The sequence below is a fragment of the Juglans regia genome, chromosome 16, assembly GCF_001411555.2.
Source record: "Juglans regia cultivar Chandler chromosome 16, Walnut 2.0, whole genome shotgun sequence".
In the NCBI taxonomy this organism is placed as follows: Eukaryota; Viridiplantae; Streptophyta; class Magnoliopsida; order Fagales; family Juglandaceae; genus Juglans; species Juglans regia.
In genome coordinates, this window is record NC_049916.1 from 8,300,218 (window position 1) to 8,320,683 (window position 20,466).

At 36.9% G+C, this 20,466-nt stretch overlaps 1 protein-coding gene across 3 annotated transcripts; it reads right to left on the bottom strand.

The window, feature by feature from the left end:
• Positions 1-267: 267 nt before the first annotated feature.
• LOC108997632 (actin-histidine N-methyltransferase) lies at positions 268-14,282 on the bottom strand. Of its 3 annotated transcripts, none has more exons than XM_018973983.2 (5): positions 13,904-14,282; positions 10,024-10,190; positions 9,149-9,448; positions 8,780-9,043; positions 268-917 (listed from the first exon to the last, which is right to left on the bottom strand). In XM_018973983.2, the coding sequence occupies exons 1-5, from the start codon at positions 14,232-14,234 to the stop codon at positions 540-542; spliced, it is 1,440 nt and encodes a 479-aa protein (XP_018829528.1). In that variant the 5' UTR covers positions 14,235-14,282; the 3' UTR covers positions 268-539. The 3 variants fall into 3 exon arrangements, with proteins under 3 accessions (XP_018829528.1, XP_018829530.1, XP_018829529.1); XM_018973985.2 differs by having other exon boundaries at positions 10,024-10,200; positions 13,904-14,066; XM_018973984.2 differs by having other exon boundaries at positions 10,024-10,212; positions 13,904-14,066.
• Positions 14,283-20,466: the final 6,184 nt, after the last annotated feature.

A 20,466-nucleotide genomic window follows, 5' to 3' on the forward strand; every position in this document is an offset into this window, starting at 1 on the left:
TCAAGAACAGCATGTATGCAGGACGGAAATTGATGTCTTAATCGAAAAATGCAGACCAAGTGTTCAGAACTCTTTTGCATTATTACATTCTATTGCAAGACAATAAAACAAAAAGAAACCTGCTTTTTTCTACTTGATATCTCTATATCGGTGTATTTATTGAATTTGGACATGCGTGAAATAGCGGTAGGATAAACCCAAGATATCCGCTTCATAGCATTTGAAAAAGAAAGTGACAAAGCAAAGGAAAAGAAAACATGATGGCCATATCTTGACAAGGGCAGATGCAGTCATGGGGTAACGTTGACATAAACCCAGATGCAAAACCATAGATAACTGAAAAAGGAGTTGTCTCCAGAATAGCCAGTCAAAATTTTCTACAAACACAATCGATAGGTAACCGAAAAGCAGAAAGATAGCTGAATCGAATACAAGAATGAAAACAGTAAAAACAGAATGACAACATACATGCCAATATTTGGAATAGTGAAGATCCCTGCGCCAACAAATCACATTGAAAATGACTCCATCATCATAAATTAGCCTTGTGCCGTAGCTTCTTCCTTTGAAGAGAATAACTTTACCCTCCTTGTGAGATCTCTCATCACATCTATAATCATATATTTCTTCTGCCTTCTGAACTGGATGGCCAACTCAGTTGAACCTGAGACACCCTCTTTCAATAGTGATTCATCCTCCATTATTTTGGTGGGGAAATGTCCTAATGCAATAACGCAGAGCGCAATAATGGTTCGGAAAGCAGCTACTTCATTTGCAATACCAAGAGGAGCTTCAGCTGATAAAGATGCAAGTGTGTTCAAATCATGCTTGTGCACTGTATCCATGTCGGTCGCAAGGAGTACTCTTAAGGCTGCCAAAAATCGGCCATCTACTAACTTTGGACCTCCCAAGCTTACCTGTTAAAAAGACAAAAGAAGGGACAAATGAAATGGCCACTCTAAAACTATGAAGTGGAAGTTTTTCATGAATTTTGTTTAAAGCTCAAGGCTCCAACTTATGCCCAGTGAAAAGCCACTACCAGCATACAACTTACAACATTTTTTTTTTTTATAAGTGTAAGTATATTAATAAAAGGATAGGCAAAAGCCAAAACACCATTTTTCTTGCTTTGATTCCGAAGAGGGTTGGGGCTGAGGAGATCAGGGAGTTCCGACCCATTAGCCTAGTAAATGGGGTTTACAAGATCCTCTCTAAGGTACTTGCGAATCGCCTCGGTGAGGTAGTGGGAAAGATAATCTCAAAGCCTCAAAATGCTTTTGTAAAGGATAGACAGATCTTAGATGCGGTCCTTATCGCAAATGAATGTCTGGACAGTAGACTGAAAGCTGGCAATACTAGAATTATATGCAAACTAGATATGGAGAAAGCGTATGACTATGTTAACTGAAAATTTTTACTTGATCTCCTAAGGAGGTGTGGTTTTGGGGAAAGATGGAGATCTTGGATCCGTTGGTGTATATCCACAGCAAAATTTTCAGTTCTGATAAATGGAAGTCCAACAGGTTGTTTTAACAGCACACGAGACCTTAGACAAGGAGATCCGCTGTCTCCATTATTGTTTGTTATTGTTATGGAGGCTTTGAGTAGAATGACCTCAGCTCTGGTTGCAAATGGGTGTGTGGATGGTTATTCGATAGGATCCCTGGGTGGGGGACTTATTAATATTTTGCATTTATTGTTTGTAGATGATACTCTTATCTTCTATGAGGCAGATAATAATCAGATTCGTGTATTAAAGGCCTTCCTTCTTTGTTTTGAAGCAGTTTCAGGGTTGAAAGTGAACTTGGATAAATTAGAAATGGTGCCTATTAGAGGTGTGCAGCGTCTAAGACAGTTGGCTAATACTCTGGGGTGTAACATTGCTTCACTCCCTATGACATACCTTGGTCTTCCATTGGGGGCCGCCTCAAGAGCGGCTTCTATATGGGATACAGTGATTGAGAAAGTAAAGCGTCGATTAGCAGGATGGAAGAGATTGTATCTGTCAAAAGGCAGTGTGGGATTACCTTGATAAAGAGTACGTTATCTAACTTACCGACCTATTTTTTGTCTTTGTTCCCTATCCCAACAAGTGTGACGGTTCGCATTGAGAAACTTCAACGAGATTTTCTGTGAGGAGGATTGGGTGAAGAGTTTAAATTTCACCTAGTCAGGTGGGAAAAAATACGCAAACCTATCTTTTCTAGTGGTTTGGGCATCAGAAATTTGAGAATCTTTAATCTGGCGCTACTTGAGAAATGGTTGTGGAGATACCATAAAGAACCTGAGGCTTTATGGAAACTGGTGATTGAGAGTAAATATGGTGAATTATGGGGGGGATGGTGTACCAATGAAGTGAGTGGGGCATATGGTGTGGGTTTGTGGAAATATATAAGAAGAGGATGGGGGGTCTTCTTCAAGCACACAAGATTTTGTCTTGGGGATGGGAATAGGAGACTAAGCTTAGGGTGGGTTATGCCTGAGTTTGTAGTGGAGATGTTGGCTAGTTGGACAGATCTAAAAGGTAACCAACAGATCAAGGTTGTATGGAAGATGTTGTCTATTTGCGTCATGTGGTGTTTATGGCAGGAGTGCAATGAACGGACGTTTGAGAACAAAGAAAGATCAATTGAGGAAATAAATGCTTTCTTTTTTAGAACTCTTTGTAATTGGGTCATTGCCGTTAACTTTAATGGCCAAGATTTCCAAGATTTCCTTGTTTCAAATGCTCCTACTTACCTAGGACATTCTTTGTTTTTTTTTTTTTGATAAGTAGCTAGGACATTCTTTGTACTGAACATGGCTTTAAATTTACAGATGACATTAGGGAGTTGGATGTGTAATGAGGGTAGGCCTTGGTCAAGAGGCACCGAGTCTTGGCTACTTTCCCGATGAGAAACTAGCCACAGAAGAATATCTATTTGTATAGTCTAACGAGGCAATTTGTTCAAAGTTTATCAAACTTAAACAAAGGGAAGCAAAGTATTATGTCAAACATCCTACAGTCTTTATCACGAGGGACAGCACAAGCCTCATTTTTTTCATATTCCGGCCAAATTCTAACAGATTATCATGCTAAGCATAAAAACATCAGAAATGATCCATTTTGAGACAGATTTCATAAGCAGTTTAAAATAACTGAATTATGACACCAAGCGCTCGTGGTGGTGCTGAAGGAAGTTGGAAATAGTGGTGGTTCACGACTGTTTCCACCAGCCACGACTCTGCAAAATATGAATTTAGGATCCTACAGTGATGTTGTTCGTGGTAGCAGAGAGGTGGAGAGGACTCGAGACGTGAAATGGGCAGAGAAAGTAGGTCTGCTGAAGCAAGGTCCTGTCACTTCTTTGGGTAATGATCAGTTACGGTATGGAGATGGCAGAGTTCCTGTTGCTCTGAAAGAAGAAAATGTGCTGAAGGCTTTATGTGATATGGAGAAGCACTTGGGAGAACTAACTTATAAAGTGGGATGGCTTAAACGCTGTGTTGAAGTAAATGGGTTGAGGGAGTTGGGCTTGGGTCAGGGATGGGAGTTTGAAGGCCAATGGGCCAGAGAGCCCAGCGATAAGGGGAAGGGAAAGGGAGTGGATAAGGAAAGGGAAGAGGAAGAATGTCGGGCCAGGGTATGGGCCACGGGCCTCGAGACTGGGCCTCAACCCAGCAAAGACCAAAACAGAATTGGCCCGTTCTGGAGGAAGACGAGCCGTCGCTTCCAAGAGGAGGAAGCTGGCCCATCGGGGGGTGAGGCCGAGCCGACGCTACCGGAGTTGTCTCAGACAACCTCGCCGGAGGTGGGAGCCCTTATGGCGGCAACGACGATGCTGGTAGAGTCTGCGACAATGCCCGAGATTCCAAAAAAGAGCAAAAACACGGCTGAAGTTGGGGCAAATGTCACGGACCTTGCACAGAAAGCTGCGACGGAGGGCAGCGATACCGTTACAGGGTCAGTTGCTCAATCTGTGGAGGCGATGGTGCGTGCGGAAATCGAAACAGAGCCTGATGCCCTAAGAAAGAGTAATATCACGGCCATTGTTGAGTCAAATCTCTCGGATCTAGCACAGAGAGGTGCGATGGAGGCTGGCGACTCTTGTTACACACCAATGGGGCTGGAAGTTTGTGCGATTGAGGAGAGTGGGTTGTTACAGGACCTTACCAGCGACGAAGGAGAGGTAGTGGTGACTCAGAACCTTCTCAGCGACTTACAAGTGATGGCTGGTAAAGTAGTGGGCCCAAATAGTGTTGACTCACACTGTCAGAAGGAAGAAGAAGCAAGATCAGTAACGAAGGAATCAGAAGTTGACGATACGCAGCTGGTCATATGCGAAGAGGTATGCATAGATAGAAGAGATGTTGAACCTTTACGAGTGCTCCATCCTAGTCACAACTCTGAAATTCCAGACTGGGTTTTCAAGAAAGTGGAGGAGTTGCAAGTTTGGGCTGGGGTGTCCTGTACAGGTTTTGAAGAGCAGTTTAGAGCTCTTATTATTGCCATTGAAGAGAGTAGATTGAAGTCGGCGGTAAAGAGAGATAGGGAACTTAAAAGACTACAATGCTCTATAAATTATGATGTGAAGGAGGGAAGTGGCAGTAAGGGTAGAACGAAAGGGAGGGGGATAACCATTGTTCATGAAACCTAAGATCCTCTCATGGAATGTGCGGGGGCTTAATGATCGCAACAAGCGCCTTCGAATAAAATATTTGTTGAGAATGTGGAAGGTGGATATGGTGTGTCTTCAAGAAACAAAGTTAAGGATCGTTGATCGAAGACTTATCCGTAGTTTATGGGGTTGTTCTTATGTGGGTTGGTCATACTTGGCGTCGGATGGAGCATCGGGTGGGGTGCTTTTGATGTGGGATAAAAGAATTGTGGAGGAGGTAGAGGAGTGTGTTGGGACTTTTTCAGTAACTTGTTTATTTAAAAGTGTAGTAGACGGGTGGGAATGGGCATATGCAGGCATATATGGGCCAAATTTAGATAGAGAAAGGAGCAGGATGTGGGAGGAGTTGGCGGGGGTTTATTATCTTTGGGATGTGCCGTGGTGTATGGGCGGGGATTTCAATATCATACATTTTCCAAGCGAGCGATCCGGGAATACTCGTCACACTATAGCCATGGAGGAGTTTTCCGAGTTCATGTTTGATTTGGATCTAATGGATCTTCCGCTTGCTGGGGGTGAGTACACATGGTCTAATAGTAGGGGATGGTCGAGATTGGATAGGTTTCTTGTCTCTCCTTCTTGGGAAGCCCATTATTCGGAGTTGTATCAAAAGAGGTTGACCCGGGTTAGTTCGGATCATTTTCCTATTATGTTAGATTGTGGAGGCATTAATAGGGGTCGTCAGTATTTCAAGTTCGAAAATATGTGGTTAGCAGTGGACGGTTTTGCTGAGAAAGTTCGTAACTGGTGGTCTTCTTATCAGTTCTCAGGTACCCCTACTTTCATTCTTGCAGGTAAGCTAAAGGCCTTGAAGCAAGATTTAAGGAGGTGGAACATGGAAGTTTTTGGTAATATTGATAATCAGAAGACAATCCTTTTGGAGGAACTTCAGGAATTGGAGGAACAATTGTTGTTGGGAAATGCCTCTGAAGAAGCTTTGTTGAGGAAGAGTGTGGTGGTGACTGAATTGGAGAGGGTCTTGTTGATGGAGGAAACATCGTGGCGTCAAAAATCCAGGGCCCTTTGGTTAAAAGAAGGGGATAAATGTACGAAGTTTTTCCATAGGGTGGCCAATTCTCATAGGCGCAACAACACTATTGAGACTCTTACAGCAGGTAATCAAGTACTTTCTTCTCCCCTTGATCTAGAGAATCACATTGTGAACTACTATAAGAATCTGCTAACGGAGACGTTTGGTTGGAGGCCAAAGCTCGATGGTCTGCCTTTTGAGTCCATTGATACGCAGAGTGTGAGCTGGTTGGAAAGACCCTTTGAAGAAGATGAGGTGCATAAGGTCATTAGAAATATGGCCAAAGACAAAGCTCCGGAGCCGGATGGGTTTTCGATGGGGTTTTTCCAGCATTGTTGGGATATTGTGAAAGGTGATATTATGCGGGTCTTTGTTGAATTTCATACTTTCCAAAAGTTTGAAAAGTGCTTAAACGCGACATTCATAGCCCTTGTTCCGAAAAAACAGGGAGTGGTGGAAGTTGATGACTTTCGCCCCATTAGCCTAGTGAGTGGGGTGTACAAAATCATCTCGAAGGTTCTGGCTAATCGATTAAGTGTGGTAATGGAGCAAATCATTTCGAAACCTCAAAATGCATTCGTTCGGGGGAGGCAGATACTTGACTCAGTGCTTGTAGCTAATGAGTGTTTGGATCAAAGGTTAAAGGAGGGTAAATCAGGCATACTCTGTAAACTTGATATGGAGAAAGCCTATGATCATGTAAATTGGGATTTTCTCCTTTACTTACTTGGGAGATGTGGTTTCGGGAACAGGTGGATTTCATGGATTCGATTTTGCATAACTACTGTGCGTTTTTCAGTGCTTGTTAATGGTACCCCGGTAGGTTTCTTCAATAGCTCACGCGGGTTGAGACAGGGGGACCCGTTGTCTCCATTTCTATTCGTAATTGTTATGGAGGCACTAGGTCGGATGGTGAAGGCAGTTGTAGATGGAGGTTTTATGGTGGGCTTTTCGGCAGGCAATGGTACTTATGGCTCTGTTATGATCTCACATCTTTTATTTGCAGATGATACACTGTTCTTTTGTGAAGCGGAGTTGGGTCAAATCCAAGCCATAAGAGCACTTTTGTTGTGTTTTGAGGCTGTTACGGGTCTCAAGGTTAATTTGGGCAAATCTGAGATGGTAGCAGTAGGAGTGGTGCCTCATATCAATCTACTAGCAGAAACGTTGGAGTGTGAAGTGGGTTCTTTGCCTATGAAATATTTGGGCCTTCCTTTGGGGGCTAATTTCAAAGCTAGAGGTATTTGGGAAGGCATTATTGAAAGAGTGGAGAAACGGTTGGTTGGGTGGAAACGATTGTATCTATCAAAGGGAGGGCGACTTACATTGATCATGAGTACTTTATCTAATCTCCCAACTTATTTTCTATCTTTATTTCCGTTGCCGGCAGGGGTGGCGCATCGTATCGAGAAGTTATTCCGGGCTTTCTTGTGGGGAGGTCTAGGGGAAGAAACTAAATTCCACTTAGTGCATTGGAATAAAGTTTGTTCCCCTATTTCGAGTGGTGGTTTGGGATTGCGCAATTTAAGGACCTTCAATAAAGTTCTTTTGGGGAAGTGGCTATGGAGGTATCAAGAAGAAGGGGAGTCTTTGTGGAAGGAAGTTGTAGACTCAAGATATGGAGGTGCTTGGGGGGGTTGGTGCACTAACGAAGTGAGGGGGGGGCATGGTGTGGGTTTGTGGAAATATATAAGGGGGGGATGGCAATGCTTTAAAAATAACACTAGATGTGTGGTCGGACAGGGCACACGCATCAAATTTTGGCAGGATATTTGGTGTGGAGAGCAGACTTTGGAGAGAGCCTTCCCAGCCCTCTATAACATTGCGGTAAATAGGGAGGCTTCAATAGCGGATTTATTTGTGTCTGCCCAAGACTCGTATCAGTGGAATATCTTATTCACTCGGGCCAATCATGATTGGGAGATGACCATGGTTTCTGAATTTTTCAGCTTGATCTACTCTTCAGAAAGTTTAACGGCACAGGATGACAGGTTTCAATGGAGGTGTAAGGACAATAAGAAGTTCTCAATCAAAACTTATTATAAAATTCTGACGTCGCAAGGTAATGTACAGTTCCCGTGGAAAAGTGTTTGGAGGTCACGAGTTCCTTCCAAAGTAGCGTTCTTTGTGTGGACTGCTGCATTAGGAAAAATTCTAACCACGGACAATTTAAGGAGGAGGGGTCTCATTGTGTTGGATTGGTGTTATTTGTGCAAAAACCATGGTGAATCAGTGGACCATCTTTTATTGCATTGTGAGGTGACGAGAGAGTTGTGGAATGGGATATTTAGTAGAGTCGATGTTGCGTGGGTTATGCCGGAAAAGGTGGTTGATCTACTTGCTTGCTGGAAGGGTTTAGAAGGCTGTTCTCAGGTAGCAGCAGCTTGGAAAATGATCCCGTTATGCATAATGTGGTGTATTTGGATGGAAAGGAATGCACGTTGTTTTGAAGATAAGGAGCGAACAAAGGAGGAGCTACAGAATTTTTTTCTGCACACTTTACTTTTATGGTTTTCAGCTATTGTTCTTAATGGAATTAGTGTACAGGAGTTCTTAGCCATAACTTAGTTTATTAAGAATGTATTTAGGTGTTTTCTATTGTATACTTCCTGTGTACATAGGCTATGCCTATCTTCATTCATATTTAATGATAACTACTTTTTACTGATCAAAAAAAAATGACACCAAGCGCAACTTCAAAGTACAAGCCAACAAAGGGGAAAATAAACAGGGTTTAAAAAATAACTAAAATTTCCTTCACCTGAAATCAAGGAAAAAAAAGTAGACAATGAAGCTTTTGCTCCAACACAAAGTGTAAATGAGGAAACACATTTTTATTAGTTAAAAACTCAAGCCAAAAGAGGACCAATAACATTAAGACCTCGTTTGGTTACATAAATATTCTCAACTCATCTCATCTTATCTAATCGTTATAATTTTTTCAAACTCCCACACAAAATACAATAAACAATTCAACTTTTTCAAATCTCAAAACAAATATAATATTAAAAAATAATATTTTAACAATATTTTATTCAACTTTCAACTCATCTCATCTATGTAACCAAACAAGGCCTAAGAGAGCACAGACCTTGAGAATAGGAGTTTCTCCGTAAAAATTTAGCTGGGATAAAATGTCTTCCTGCCACGGAGCTGGAGCTGAGAAGCTGGGTGAAGAAACTCCAGCAGCCATGCTTGCAGCATCCAAAAGAGCTCCATCATATCTGAGTTCAATACAGTCATAGGGGTTGGAGTGTATCACAAATCCATAATCCAGAAGGAAAAGATCATTGTTTAAACAGCCATAATTAAGTAATAAGGGATCATTTTGTTTGATCACTCTTGCTGCTACAACCTGGTTTGAAAGAGAGAGAGTGTGTGAGAGAGAGTTCAGCGACCAAGTTTTACAAGTAAATCAGATTGGATTTAAAGAATATTGGAAAGACAATATAAAACATGCCTTTATTGGAATCTTCAAGTTCCCAGCATCTTGTTGCTGAACTATTTCGGAATTTGGAATGAAGCTATGGTTGCACATATCGATGAGTGGAAGCATCATGGGGACATAGTTGTGGGTCCCATCTGGGAGCATTTTACCGTGCAAACGAAATGCCCTAGAAGAGACTGCCGACATTGCCCACCCTAAGGAGGATGCATCTACACTTTGGCCACCAAAAGGGTGATCATCTGGTTTCAGATCTTCAAGAATATGTCTCACTTCTTGCTCAAAGTCAAGAAGAAACCGGCATCTCTTGTTTACCTGTTTGAAGAAAATTGCTAGAATCTTCAGATCATAGTGCAAAATCAATACTCAAGGAATCTCTACAGGGACTATAATTGAAAAACTCGGATTTAGGTGTTGGATGGCAGATGCATGTCTAAGTATCAGCTGTGCCTAAATCATTAACTTAATTATTGAAGAGTCTGATGTTTTACTTTTGTATTATAGAGCAAAGCAAAAGGTGTATCAAGCACAAGTTGACATAGAGTAACTAACTACTATTGAGTTATTGAAAATTTTCCTTTCTTACCCTTTTACATGCTTCAATATGTTTGGTTGGTATCTAGCAAATATTCCACGTTCATACCATCTCATGTACATTAGACATGGGTACTTGACACATTCCGTATGTGTTCATGTAACACAGAACAAGCATGTGTACAAAATCATAACCAAGAGAAACCACAGGCAAAAACATAACCGAGAAATTCTGTTGCGGTTTTGGCCTTGATTGGATTTGTGCGGCAGGATTTTGCTGCATCCCCCCCACCTGGCCTTTTAACAATTTTTTTGAACATTATATATATTGTCTTTAAGCAACTCAAATGTCATACCTGATGAAGAAGAGGAGCATACTGCAAGCTCTTTATATCCTCCCCAGGGAAGAAGATGGGTACACTGTAAGTTTCAGGGAGATTGCTGATGTATGGCCACCAGTAGGATCCAACCTTTGCTCTTTCTTGCAGAAGCTTCAAACCCAATTTCATTGCCCACAGTTCCTCTGCCAAATCCTTCCACAATGTCTAATTTACTCATATTCAAAACTCAATACAGCCTAATTTACACAACTTGGTGTTATTAACCTATACCACAAAAAGAATCCAACGAGCTATCCCACAAGAAAGGGTCCAATGTTATGTGAAATTAGATAAATGTATGCATGCCATAGCAAAACTTACAAATCAATAGGGAACTTAACCACAGTTCCTCAGATTATTTGACCAGTAAAACTTATATGTAAAAAAAAAATCTCACCGTAATAGCTAATGTAGGCAAAAGTTTCCAAAACAAAATACAGTTTTTTTTTTCTTATTAATATAAATCGTTCACTTCAAGGGATTAGAGTCATGGTCCTTAGCTCACCGCCTCAACTTAATGGGTGGAAGTGATGTGACTTAGTAAACTACAAAATACTTGTTCTAAACAATAATCACGTTTCTGTTCTTAAGAGGAATCTGGGTATCCTGGACATAACGTAACAACAAGCAAAAATAAACTTTATACACCTTATACCATTACATTACATCTTAAAATGATTTCTCAAGTTAAGGAATGATTAATATTGAATAAAGCTTGGTATATCAGCCTCAGGCCCTTAAAAATAAAGTAAAATGGAAGCGCATAAGAAACTCATCTCTAGGCCCCTGAGATTCTAAATGCTGAATGAAATTTTTTAACAATGTGATAACATTCTGCAGAAGAATGGTTGTTTTAAAACAAAAATCGTCACTAACCCTTTGGAGTCATTATGAATCCCATAAGCAATTCTCTATTCACTGTTTTCATTATAAACAAAAGTTTCACTAAGAAGCTCAAAATGTGTACTAGTTCACAGGTTTTATACAAGAAAAATACCTATCTGGAGAGAGGAAAAGATAATAGAAAATGATGTAAGTTTAGCCCATTAAAGTCTGTAGAAGAAGTCAAAAAATTCTGAATTGAAAAAGAAAATCTTGAGCTCCTTCATAGTTGGTTCCAGGTCCTCAGAGATTCTAGCATTTTTTCCCTCCAAGTACACCATAGCAAGTAGGAACTATTTTCCATGCTGCAGCAATTTTTTAGCTCCACCTACACTCTACAAGAGTAAAAAAGATTCTCTATTCGGCTAATATATAACCCAAGACAAACCAACCAGACAGAAAAATCCAATCAACAAAACACCAGCTATCTCGCAATAGAGTAAAAGATGACCCACAAACTCCCGACTCCTTTTACACATGCGGCACCACTCAATCACAACAATGTGGTCTTTCCTCAAAATTGTCCATGGTGGGAATATTTACCAAAGAGGCTGTCTAAGCAAAAATTGCCACTCTTGGAGGCACCTTAGTCCGCCATATCTTCTTCCAAGGAAACAGGTTGTTATGATGAGGAATAAGGACATTCTAGAAAGAAAAAACATAGAACATCTCACTTTCTTGGTGGGAGCCCAATTAATATTGTCTTCCCCTCCTATTCCCAAACTAGTGGAATACAGCTGATTAAAAAATGCATTAAAGGTATCAACCTCCCTATTCATCATTAGCTTTTTCTTAATGTAATACGATATATACCAGGCTCTCCCCCAATGACATAATCACAACTAAAAATCCACTGAAAAAGCATTCCCATATATACGCACATGATCACTCTTAAGAACATTCTACATCACATTATTTGGCTACACAAAATCTAGTAAGTGATAATGACAAATCTTAGGTCCCCAACATCAGTGGCAAGAAGGGACACTTTTTGGCCATTTTGCAACCAAAATATGATAAAAGCATGACCTTTAGATAAGATGATGAAAGAGAAACTAAAAGCAAAAACAATGAACTCTCATGAAACCTGAGGAAATGGAAACCAAAGTCTTCAAATACTAAAAGAATATCTATACAATCTCATCAAACTCTAAAGTAGTAGTAAGCTCCAACTTCCCAAAGTCCAGGAAAGCAGAATGCCGATTCTAAAAGGTGGAAATTGCCATTCGAGGAAATACACGAGTCACAGCAATACGGAAAATGGTCCCTATATGTATGTGTTGGTGTATTTGGCAGGAGCGAAGTGATAGAAGCTTCGAAAACCAAGAGAGAACAATGGAGGAGCTGAAAGTTTTTTCTTTAAAACATTGTTTTCTTGGATGGGGGGTATTGTTTGTAATGGACTCAATGTCCATGACTTTGTAAATTATAGCTAGGTATTTCTCATGTATACTCCATGTGTACTTGGGCTTTGCCTATTATTATGAATAAAACTTCTTGATTACTTATAAAAAAAAAAAGGGTGGAAATTGCCATTGCTCCAGATTCCTAATGAAGCAATAACTTTGTAGTTAATACTTATCAGTTCTGATGTAAAGCGGACTGCTCATTCCTTGTCATTCATCCTAGGCTTTTCATGCCTTTTTTTTTTTTTTTTTTTTGGCATACACATAAAACCAGCACATATATTAGAAGCTTGTAAAGTACTTTACCCTAGGCGAAGCCTATTTTTTGGCACAATAATAAAAATTACTTTCCATAAGCCTTACTCCTCTCATGATAAGTATGAACATAGCAGAGACTAGAAGTCTTGGCTGTTATCTAAATATGCAAGGATATAGGCTGACTTCCTTAATTGGTAAAGTATACTGAGACCACATTAATCATGAGTTGAGACATAAATCATGGATTCTTTCACATATGTTAGTACCCATATTTATCCTTAACAATTCTCCAGTAACCAGGTTTGATCAAAAGCCTAGTGATAGAGAATGCCACCAACCAGCTAGCAACAACTTTATCTCCAAAAGAATCAGCATTTATTTATTTATTTGATGAGTAAAAGAATCAGTGGTTATATCTTAGCTTCATCCCAAGAACACCCATACATCAAGGACACTTCTCAATAAACCATAACCATCATTATAAACTGAATACTGTTAAGGAAAATAAATTAAATATCAATAAGAATCCTACGTTGTACCACACTACAAAGACAGTAAAGGCATGCTTAGAACTCAAAAGGCACCAATAACATAACAAACTGCAATAGCTGACAGGAACCCTAGAATTATAAACAGCAAGTATATAACTAAATCTAAGGCCAGGAAAAGTGTACTACAATCGCTTGCCATCATCTCATGCTTTACCTGACTGTTGACCATCTTAGTAAACAATTAATGTTATGCAACTGTAGCAACTTTAGCATTGAAATGCTGCGGACAAGCCCAGACAAAGAATTCAATTTTCACCAGACGTCCAGAAAGACTTGATTTGCATAGTGTGTTACTTTTATGGAGAAAGAAACTACTATTTCACCTTAACAGACATTATGTTACTAACAATCAACTAGTTAGTTCCCTTTAAAAACCAATAAGATGCCTGCCTCATTAACGTGATTTCCCCATTCTGCATCATTTTCTTTTTCTTTAAGTGATAAAGGAACAACTGTTTGTTTGCAGCTGAAACAAAGTTCACATAAAAGTAGTTCAAGAAAAATTTAAAATTGCACATTGTTGCCCACACAAGAACACTCCCAGAATTTCCAAAAGAAAAAAACCGATCATATTAGCTATAATTTTGAAGAACCCAGCATCCACGACCATACTATTGGTCAAAATCAAACGCGTTGGTTTTCCAGGGAAAAAATGCAAAATGTAAATATCCCCTCGAATAAAAAATTTCAAAAAATACAATCTACAACATGTCAACATAAAGACTATCTGAATTAAGTCTAAAAGCAAAAGCTCCATACCAGGAACTCGGTGAACCAAATTGGCCAAAACAGAGTCAAGACCATCTCCAACGTCTGACTCAAACCTCAAGGGAACGTGGTCGGGAAGAGCAATAAGGTCGGAACCTTTCGGGATTTCTGCAGATGCAGCGAGTCCAAGACCTGTGGTGCCATCCTCGGCTATCTTCACCGCCGGATGTACGAACCCACCTTCCCTCCTGACCCACTTGATAAGGTCAGGTGGGTGTGGCACCAGGCGCGCAGGACCAGAGGCGGACGCTGAGGTTGTGGCCGCGCACGTTAGAGCACGGCAGTGGGTTAGCGAGGCCATCACCATCTTTGATGCAGCCATGTTGGAGCGGAGCCACTTAAGTCGCTGACCACACGCCCATTTATGGCTCTAGCCTTGTTCTTGATTTTCCTTTTCATTTTTATTTTTTTTATCATTTCACTTAAAAAAAAAACTATGTTATTAATTATTATCCACCACCATTTCACATATAATTATATATTTACAAGAAAATTATATTTCCGACCCAATATGTAGAACACACTTAATAAAATATTTAAGTGGCGTAATTTAATTTGGAAGAGAATGTTTATAGTTTGAGTCCTATAAATTCAAATTTTGTTATTTAAGTAATATGGACGGTATATTTTATACACCGATTTAAAAATAGAATAAATCTTCTTACAATATTTCTAAAACCTTTTTACAATTCTTTTACGATTATTTTATAACTATAAAATATTTCTAAATTTACTCAATCGTTCGAGACATGAGTCACACCCGTTTAAATGAATAAACCATCATTCGAATGGTTTCTGGATTGAGCTCAGTAATAGCCGAGTCAACTCGGTGGCCATTGAAATGAAAGGAATCCACCGATTCCTTTTGTTCTTCCTCAAATCATACACATACAAGGCTAGGATGTGCATAGAGGCATCCCGGCCTTGTGTTTTCCGACCACATACTATGTATATCGATGAAAACTTTCCATTTTCCTATTTGCTATAAAAAATCAATGAAAATAACACGGAATAAATCTATTAAACGTTACTAAGTTGTGTACCTCTTGTCTAGAAGTGGTATTTGATGGTGGCGGTGACACGATAGTGATGATGGCGGTTCAAGGGTAGGAGGAGTGTTCAACATCGTACGTGGAGTGTATAGGGAGAGAGAGAGAGAGAGAGAGAGAGAGAGAGAGAATGCGATCGATCGAGAAGTTCAGACGTCGTTTATATGTGTTATACCATTCGTACAAATGTTAAAATGAAATGTCCGATCGATATTTCATACGAGGTACTGTTCGAAGGGTACCTTGTATGCATTAATATACTACTAACAATAAAGTTAGGAAAATGATAGTATGACTCTCAAATTTGTCCACCAAATGTGCCCATTCATCTTTTTTTCTTTTTTTCTTAATGATTAAGGAGACGTTTGTATTCGCAGCTCATCTCAACTCATCTCACTATTATTTATTACTATTCAGCAATTTTAACTCACAAATCTCACTACTATTCATAACTCATCTCATTATTATTCACAATCTATCTCAACTCATCTCAAGTCATCTTCGAATCTAAACGTCTCCTAAGAAAGTGACTATTAGTGAATTTATATATTTTTTATTATTTTTTTAATGGTTAAGGATGTTTAAAAAATACTTGAAGAAAAAAAGAGAAAAAAAAAAAAAGAAGCCATTTGCACAAGTGTGCATATTTGGGGTGCACATTTGTTGTGCACCCTAGCATTGTCCATAAAAAAACCTTAATTAATATATTATACTCTATTAAACAATACTAAACTATATTATACTATATAATACTATCATATAATAATATACTTTTTTAAAGGGAAACTGTCATCATTTATTCATCAGAGAAACTTACATCTATGACCGAATATATTTTGGGATGTCCTCATATCAAATATGACATCATAAATCAAATTAATGCATTTGGAGCTCCACCAGTATACTATTTCCTTTTGTGACTGGTCTGGTTTTCACTATTACTGGTAGTCTATACAAAAAAATGTTCAAGAGACAACACTTTATGCCTAAACAGAGACTCAACCTCACCCTTCATAGAAAAAGATGGCTCAACCTCTACAGATAAACGTCCGATATGTGAATTTTTTCTTTTAATTACCAATAAGAAAACCAAAAAGAAAAGCAGTAAGATTGATGTGAAAAAGAACTGATTATAGTTTGGACCAATTCCAGTAGACTTCGGAATATGTGACAGCCCATGAAGGCAGTACACTTGACTCTTTTCAGCCATAAAGGTCATATTTGAAAGGTTCGGTGGTGGCGAGTCCGATGATCTGGTACGTGTATCGAGAAAAATTATCGAAAGAGGTAGCGTGTGAGGACCACGCGCGGTGATATTTGTAAAATCACCACTTTCCTCCGAACGATTTTCAACCTGTGTATCTGCTTGTGCCGCAGGTGTCTCTCAGGAGTTTCCAGAAGGCTGTAGATTTGTCTTTTTCAACCTTAAATGAAGAAAAATAAAACTAAGCAAAAGAAACATTGATAGACGAGGTGGGTGAATGGAGGAATGAGGGAATGAAAGGGAGAAGGAGGAGGAAGCCAATGCCTCCTCCCCGTACAGCGAAAATCATATCTGAAACCTTTGATTTTTTACGAGAGAGAGAGAGAGAGGGGAGGAGGTGCTTAGGGTTTTTCTTAAAATATACTATATTGTACAATACTAAATTGTACCATACTATACAATACTATACAACATCATACAATAATATATTATACTATACTATACAATACTAAACTATCAAGGTTTAGTATTATGCTAAACTAATGAATAAAAGCTAATAATAGATTAATAAGTTGGTGATTATATTGTTATATTATTATATTTTATTATATATTGTTATTTTATTTTGCTATATGATATATATATATTATATATAGTGATATCAATATATATAGTATAGTATAATGTACTATACTAATACTATATATAAATAAGTTAATAACTATATAAATTACTCTAACTATATTATAGTATTAGAATATATAAACTAATACTAATATATATATGATACTATACTATAGTAAAACTATTATACTATCATACTATCATACTATTATAGTATCATATACTTCACTATATAGTATGATAGTATATGTCAAAGTATATATCATAGCAAGGACGAAACTACCTTAAGGCTTGTGGGGCTTTGGCTCCCCCCCCACCCCCCCCCAATTTTTTTTTTTTTTTTTAAATTTGATGAATATTAGGTTTTAGAATGTGTTTTTATAAAATAGAGTATATAAAAATTAGTATTTAGCCTCCTAAAATTATTTTTTCTTAACTTAGCCCCTCCAAACTAGATTTTCTGGTTCAGCCCTTGTAATAATCATAGTATATATATGATAGCATATATGTTATAGTATATATATTATAATATATTTATATATGATAGTATATATGGTAGTATATATATTATAGTATTATACTATACTAGTTTTAATAAAGTATTTATAATATATACTCATAAAATATATTATAGTATAATATATATATATATATATTATGATGTACGACTGTTCGATTGGTAGTACCTTATGTTTGAACTGGATAGGAACATTTGAACGTTTTTTTCCAGTAGCTAGGGTTTTTTGGTGCCTGCTGAAATGGTGACGAGAATTTCTCCTGCCAATCCTTGAGCATCGGATTAAAGTTTGAACGATACTTTAGTACCGTTCGAACAGTGTCACGAAAATGTTGTCAAAGGAAAAAATGCCGCTCTAAATTTTTACATTCAAACGTAAATGTGAGGGGTTCGAATGGTATAAATTTTAAAAGGTCGTACAGGTGACGACTTGTTTCACTGTAATAAGCGTTGTTTTAATTGGAATGTCGACGTTTCAATTTAAGGAACTTGTTATAACAACATTTTCTCCCTATAATTATTTAAACAATGCTATGTTTGGGTTGAATATCGTAGATCACTAATAGAGCTGCACACTCCTCATTTGAGACTTCTTTGATTTGCAAAGAGAGCTCATATATTTGAGCGGCTTTTTTCTTCAAAAATTCAGGGAGAAAGGTAATCACACTTGGGTTTAGAGAGAGACAAAAAGTGAGAGAGATAGAGATAGAGATAGAGTGAGTAAGATTGAGGGAGAGTTGGAGAAAGGGTTGCACACGAGTTTTTCCAAAAGACGATCTTTGGTAAATATCTATGCACATTTAACTCATGTTCTTCATTGTAAATTTTAGATGTTTACTAATTTTATTGTATCCCCTAAATGTGGTGTAGGTATTTTGTTGTTTATTGAATTGCTTGGAATTGCATTGAAGGTAAAATATATGATTTCTACTTATTATAATCTATATCTATGTTTGCTCATTTGTGTTGTCCATGATTTGTGAGGTTGTGTTTGTGAATAATCAATGTATCTTGAAGAGTATATTTGTCAATGATGTTTTGTGTTTGAGTCAGGAAATTGGGTTGCAACCGTTCAAACAGTATCTGTTACCATTTGAATGATCATGCTGCATTCAAATGTACATTATATACATTCAAAAGTGAATTTCCATTACAGATTGTACTCTGTACTCTAATTAAATTATAAAAATGTATTTTAAATTATCACAAAATAGAACATCATAATTAAATTTAAGAAGTTAAATAACACAATTGAACAACATAAAAATAAACTATACCTAATACTTATAGAGAAAATATATTTACAATCATGAATTGTGCAACTGCCGTGTAATCGTTTTGAATAAAATGAATAAAATATATGATCCACATGAAAAAAATTAGTTTTTTTAATAGTGAATCCCACTCTTTTTCAAAATGATTATGCGGTGTTTACGTATTACACGGTTGTATGTGAAATTACTCTAAATATAGTAATAAAAAATGCTTTATCAAAAGTAGTTAACATAATGAGAGTAATTCTAATTAAAATACTTAACAAAATACTTAATATAAAATGGACATATACAAAAATATACTAAATGTCAAATGATGTAAAATTTAAAATATTCTCAAGAATAATATTATTTACTACGCCAAAACAATCCAATTAGATTTAAGAAAATCATATAGCACAATTGATTATATTTAAGGTAGATTTGGATTCAGAGATGAGATGTGATAATTTTAGATAAAAATTGAAAAAAATATTGTTAGAATATTATTTTTAATATAATTATTATTTTAGAATTTGAAAATATCGAATTGAGATTTGAAAAAGTTGAATTGTTTATTATATTTTGTGTAGAAATTTGATAAAGTTGTAATGATGAGATGAGATGAAACAATTTACTGAGTCCAAACGAAGGCTTAAGAAAATCATATAGCACAATTAAATCATATAGCAAAAAAATAATACCTGAATTATATAATTATCTGTTATTTGATATGTTCTTGTATCATGAATTGTTGTTTTGTATTACTCTCGTATCTTGTATATTTTATCAAAATAAACCTTAGATCCGTTCAAAAGTTATTAATCACATTAAACGGTTGATTGATAACTCTTGAATTGTCCAGAGTGGATAATTTGAGATTGTAAGATCATTATTGCAAACTATCCAACTGTATTTATTCGCGTCCAGCATTATGATTTTGGTAGTCATCCCATGTTGTTATTTGGATATGCAGTTTTGGTGATGGTGCATCGATGTGTTATTCGTCGGTGCACATGACCAAACGAGACACACACGGCTTGGGTAAAACAAGAGTCACATACTTGTCGGATGACGGTGGTTCTTACTCATCTTATAGATTGGATTCGAGGAATGAGGGATGCTACTTATCATCCCACACTACATATTACAAATTTTAAAATTATTTTAAAATTATTTTTATTATTTTTTATTTTATTTTATTCTTATTAAATTAATTGAGTTGTTCTACTTATAATTCATACATCACATACTTGTTTTAGGGAAAATGAAAAAATAGTTAAAATAAGGGGTTTTGCTACACAACCTCCACCACACTCCACACTCCACCTTTTTTTTAATTTTTAAAATTTTTAATATTTTTTTAAAATTTTTTTTTGAGTTTATTTTTTTAAAATTATTTTAAATTTTCTATTTATTATTCATATAATAAATATTTAATAAAAGAAAAAAATAATAAAAATTAAAAATAATGTGGAGTGTGGAGTGTTAGGAGGTTGAGAAGATTTTATGATGTGTAGTGTGTGAGGATGATAAGTATAATTATTTTTGAAGAATAGAATAATGAGGTGCATGTATTCTTTTGGGAATCTTACTTGTCATTTCTATATCACACACTATATTTAATTTTTAATATTTTTTATTCTTGTTAAACAAAAAGAATTTTTTTATTTATCATCTATATCATATATTTAATAAAAATAAAATAAAATAAATTATATATGATGTGTGATATAAAGATAATGGATAAAATATTTCATTCTTTTGTAGCCGAATGACAGTTTTTAATTTAGTAGAGAAAAAAGTGGAAAGAAAATATAAAAAATTTTTTTGCAAGCAAGTTCGTGCACCGATATTGATATATAATGCATATGTTTAACGAAACGATATAAATTGAAGATAAAAAT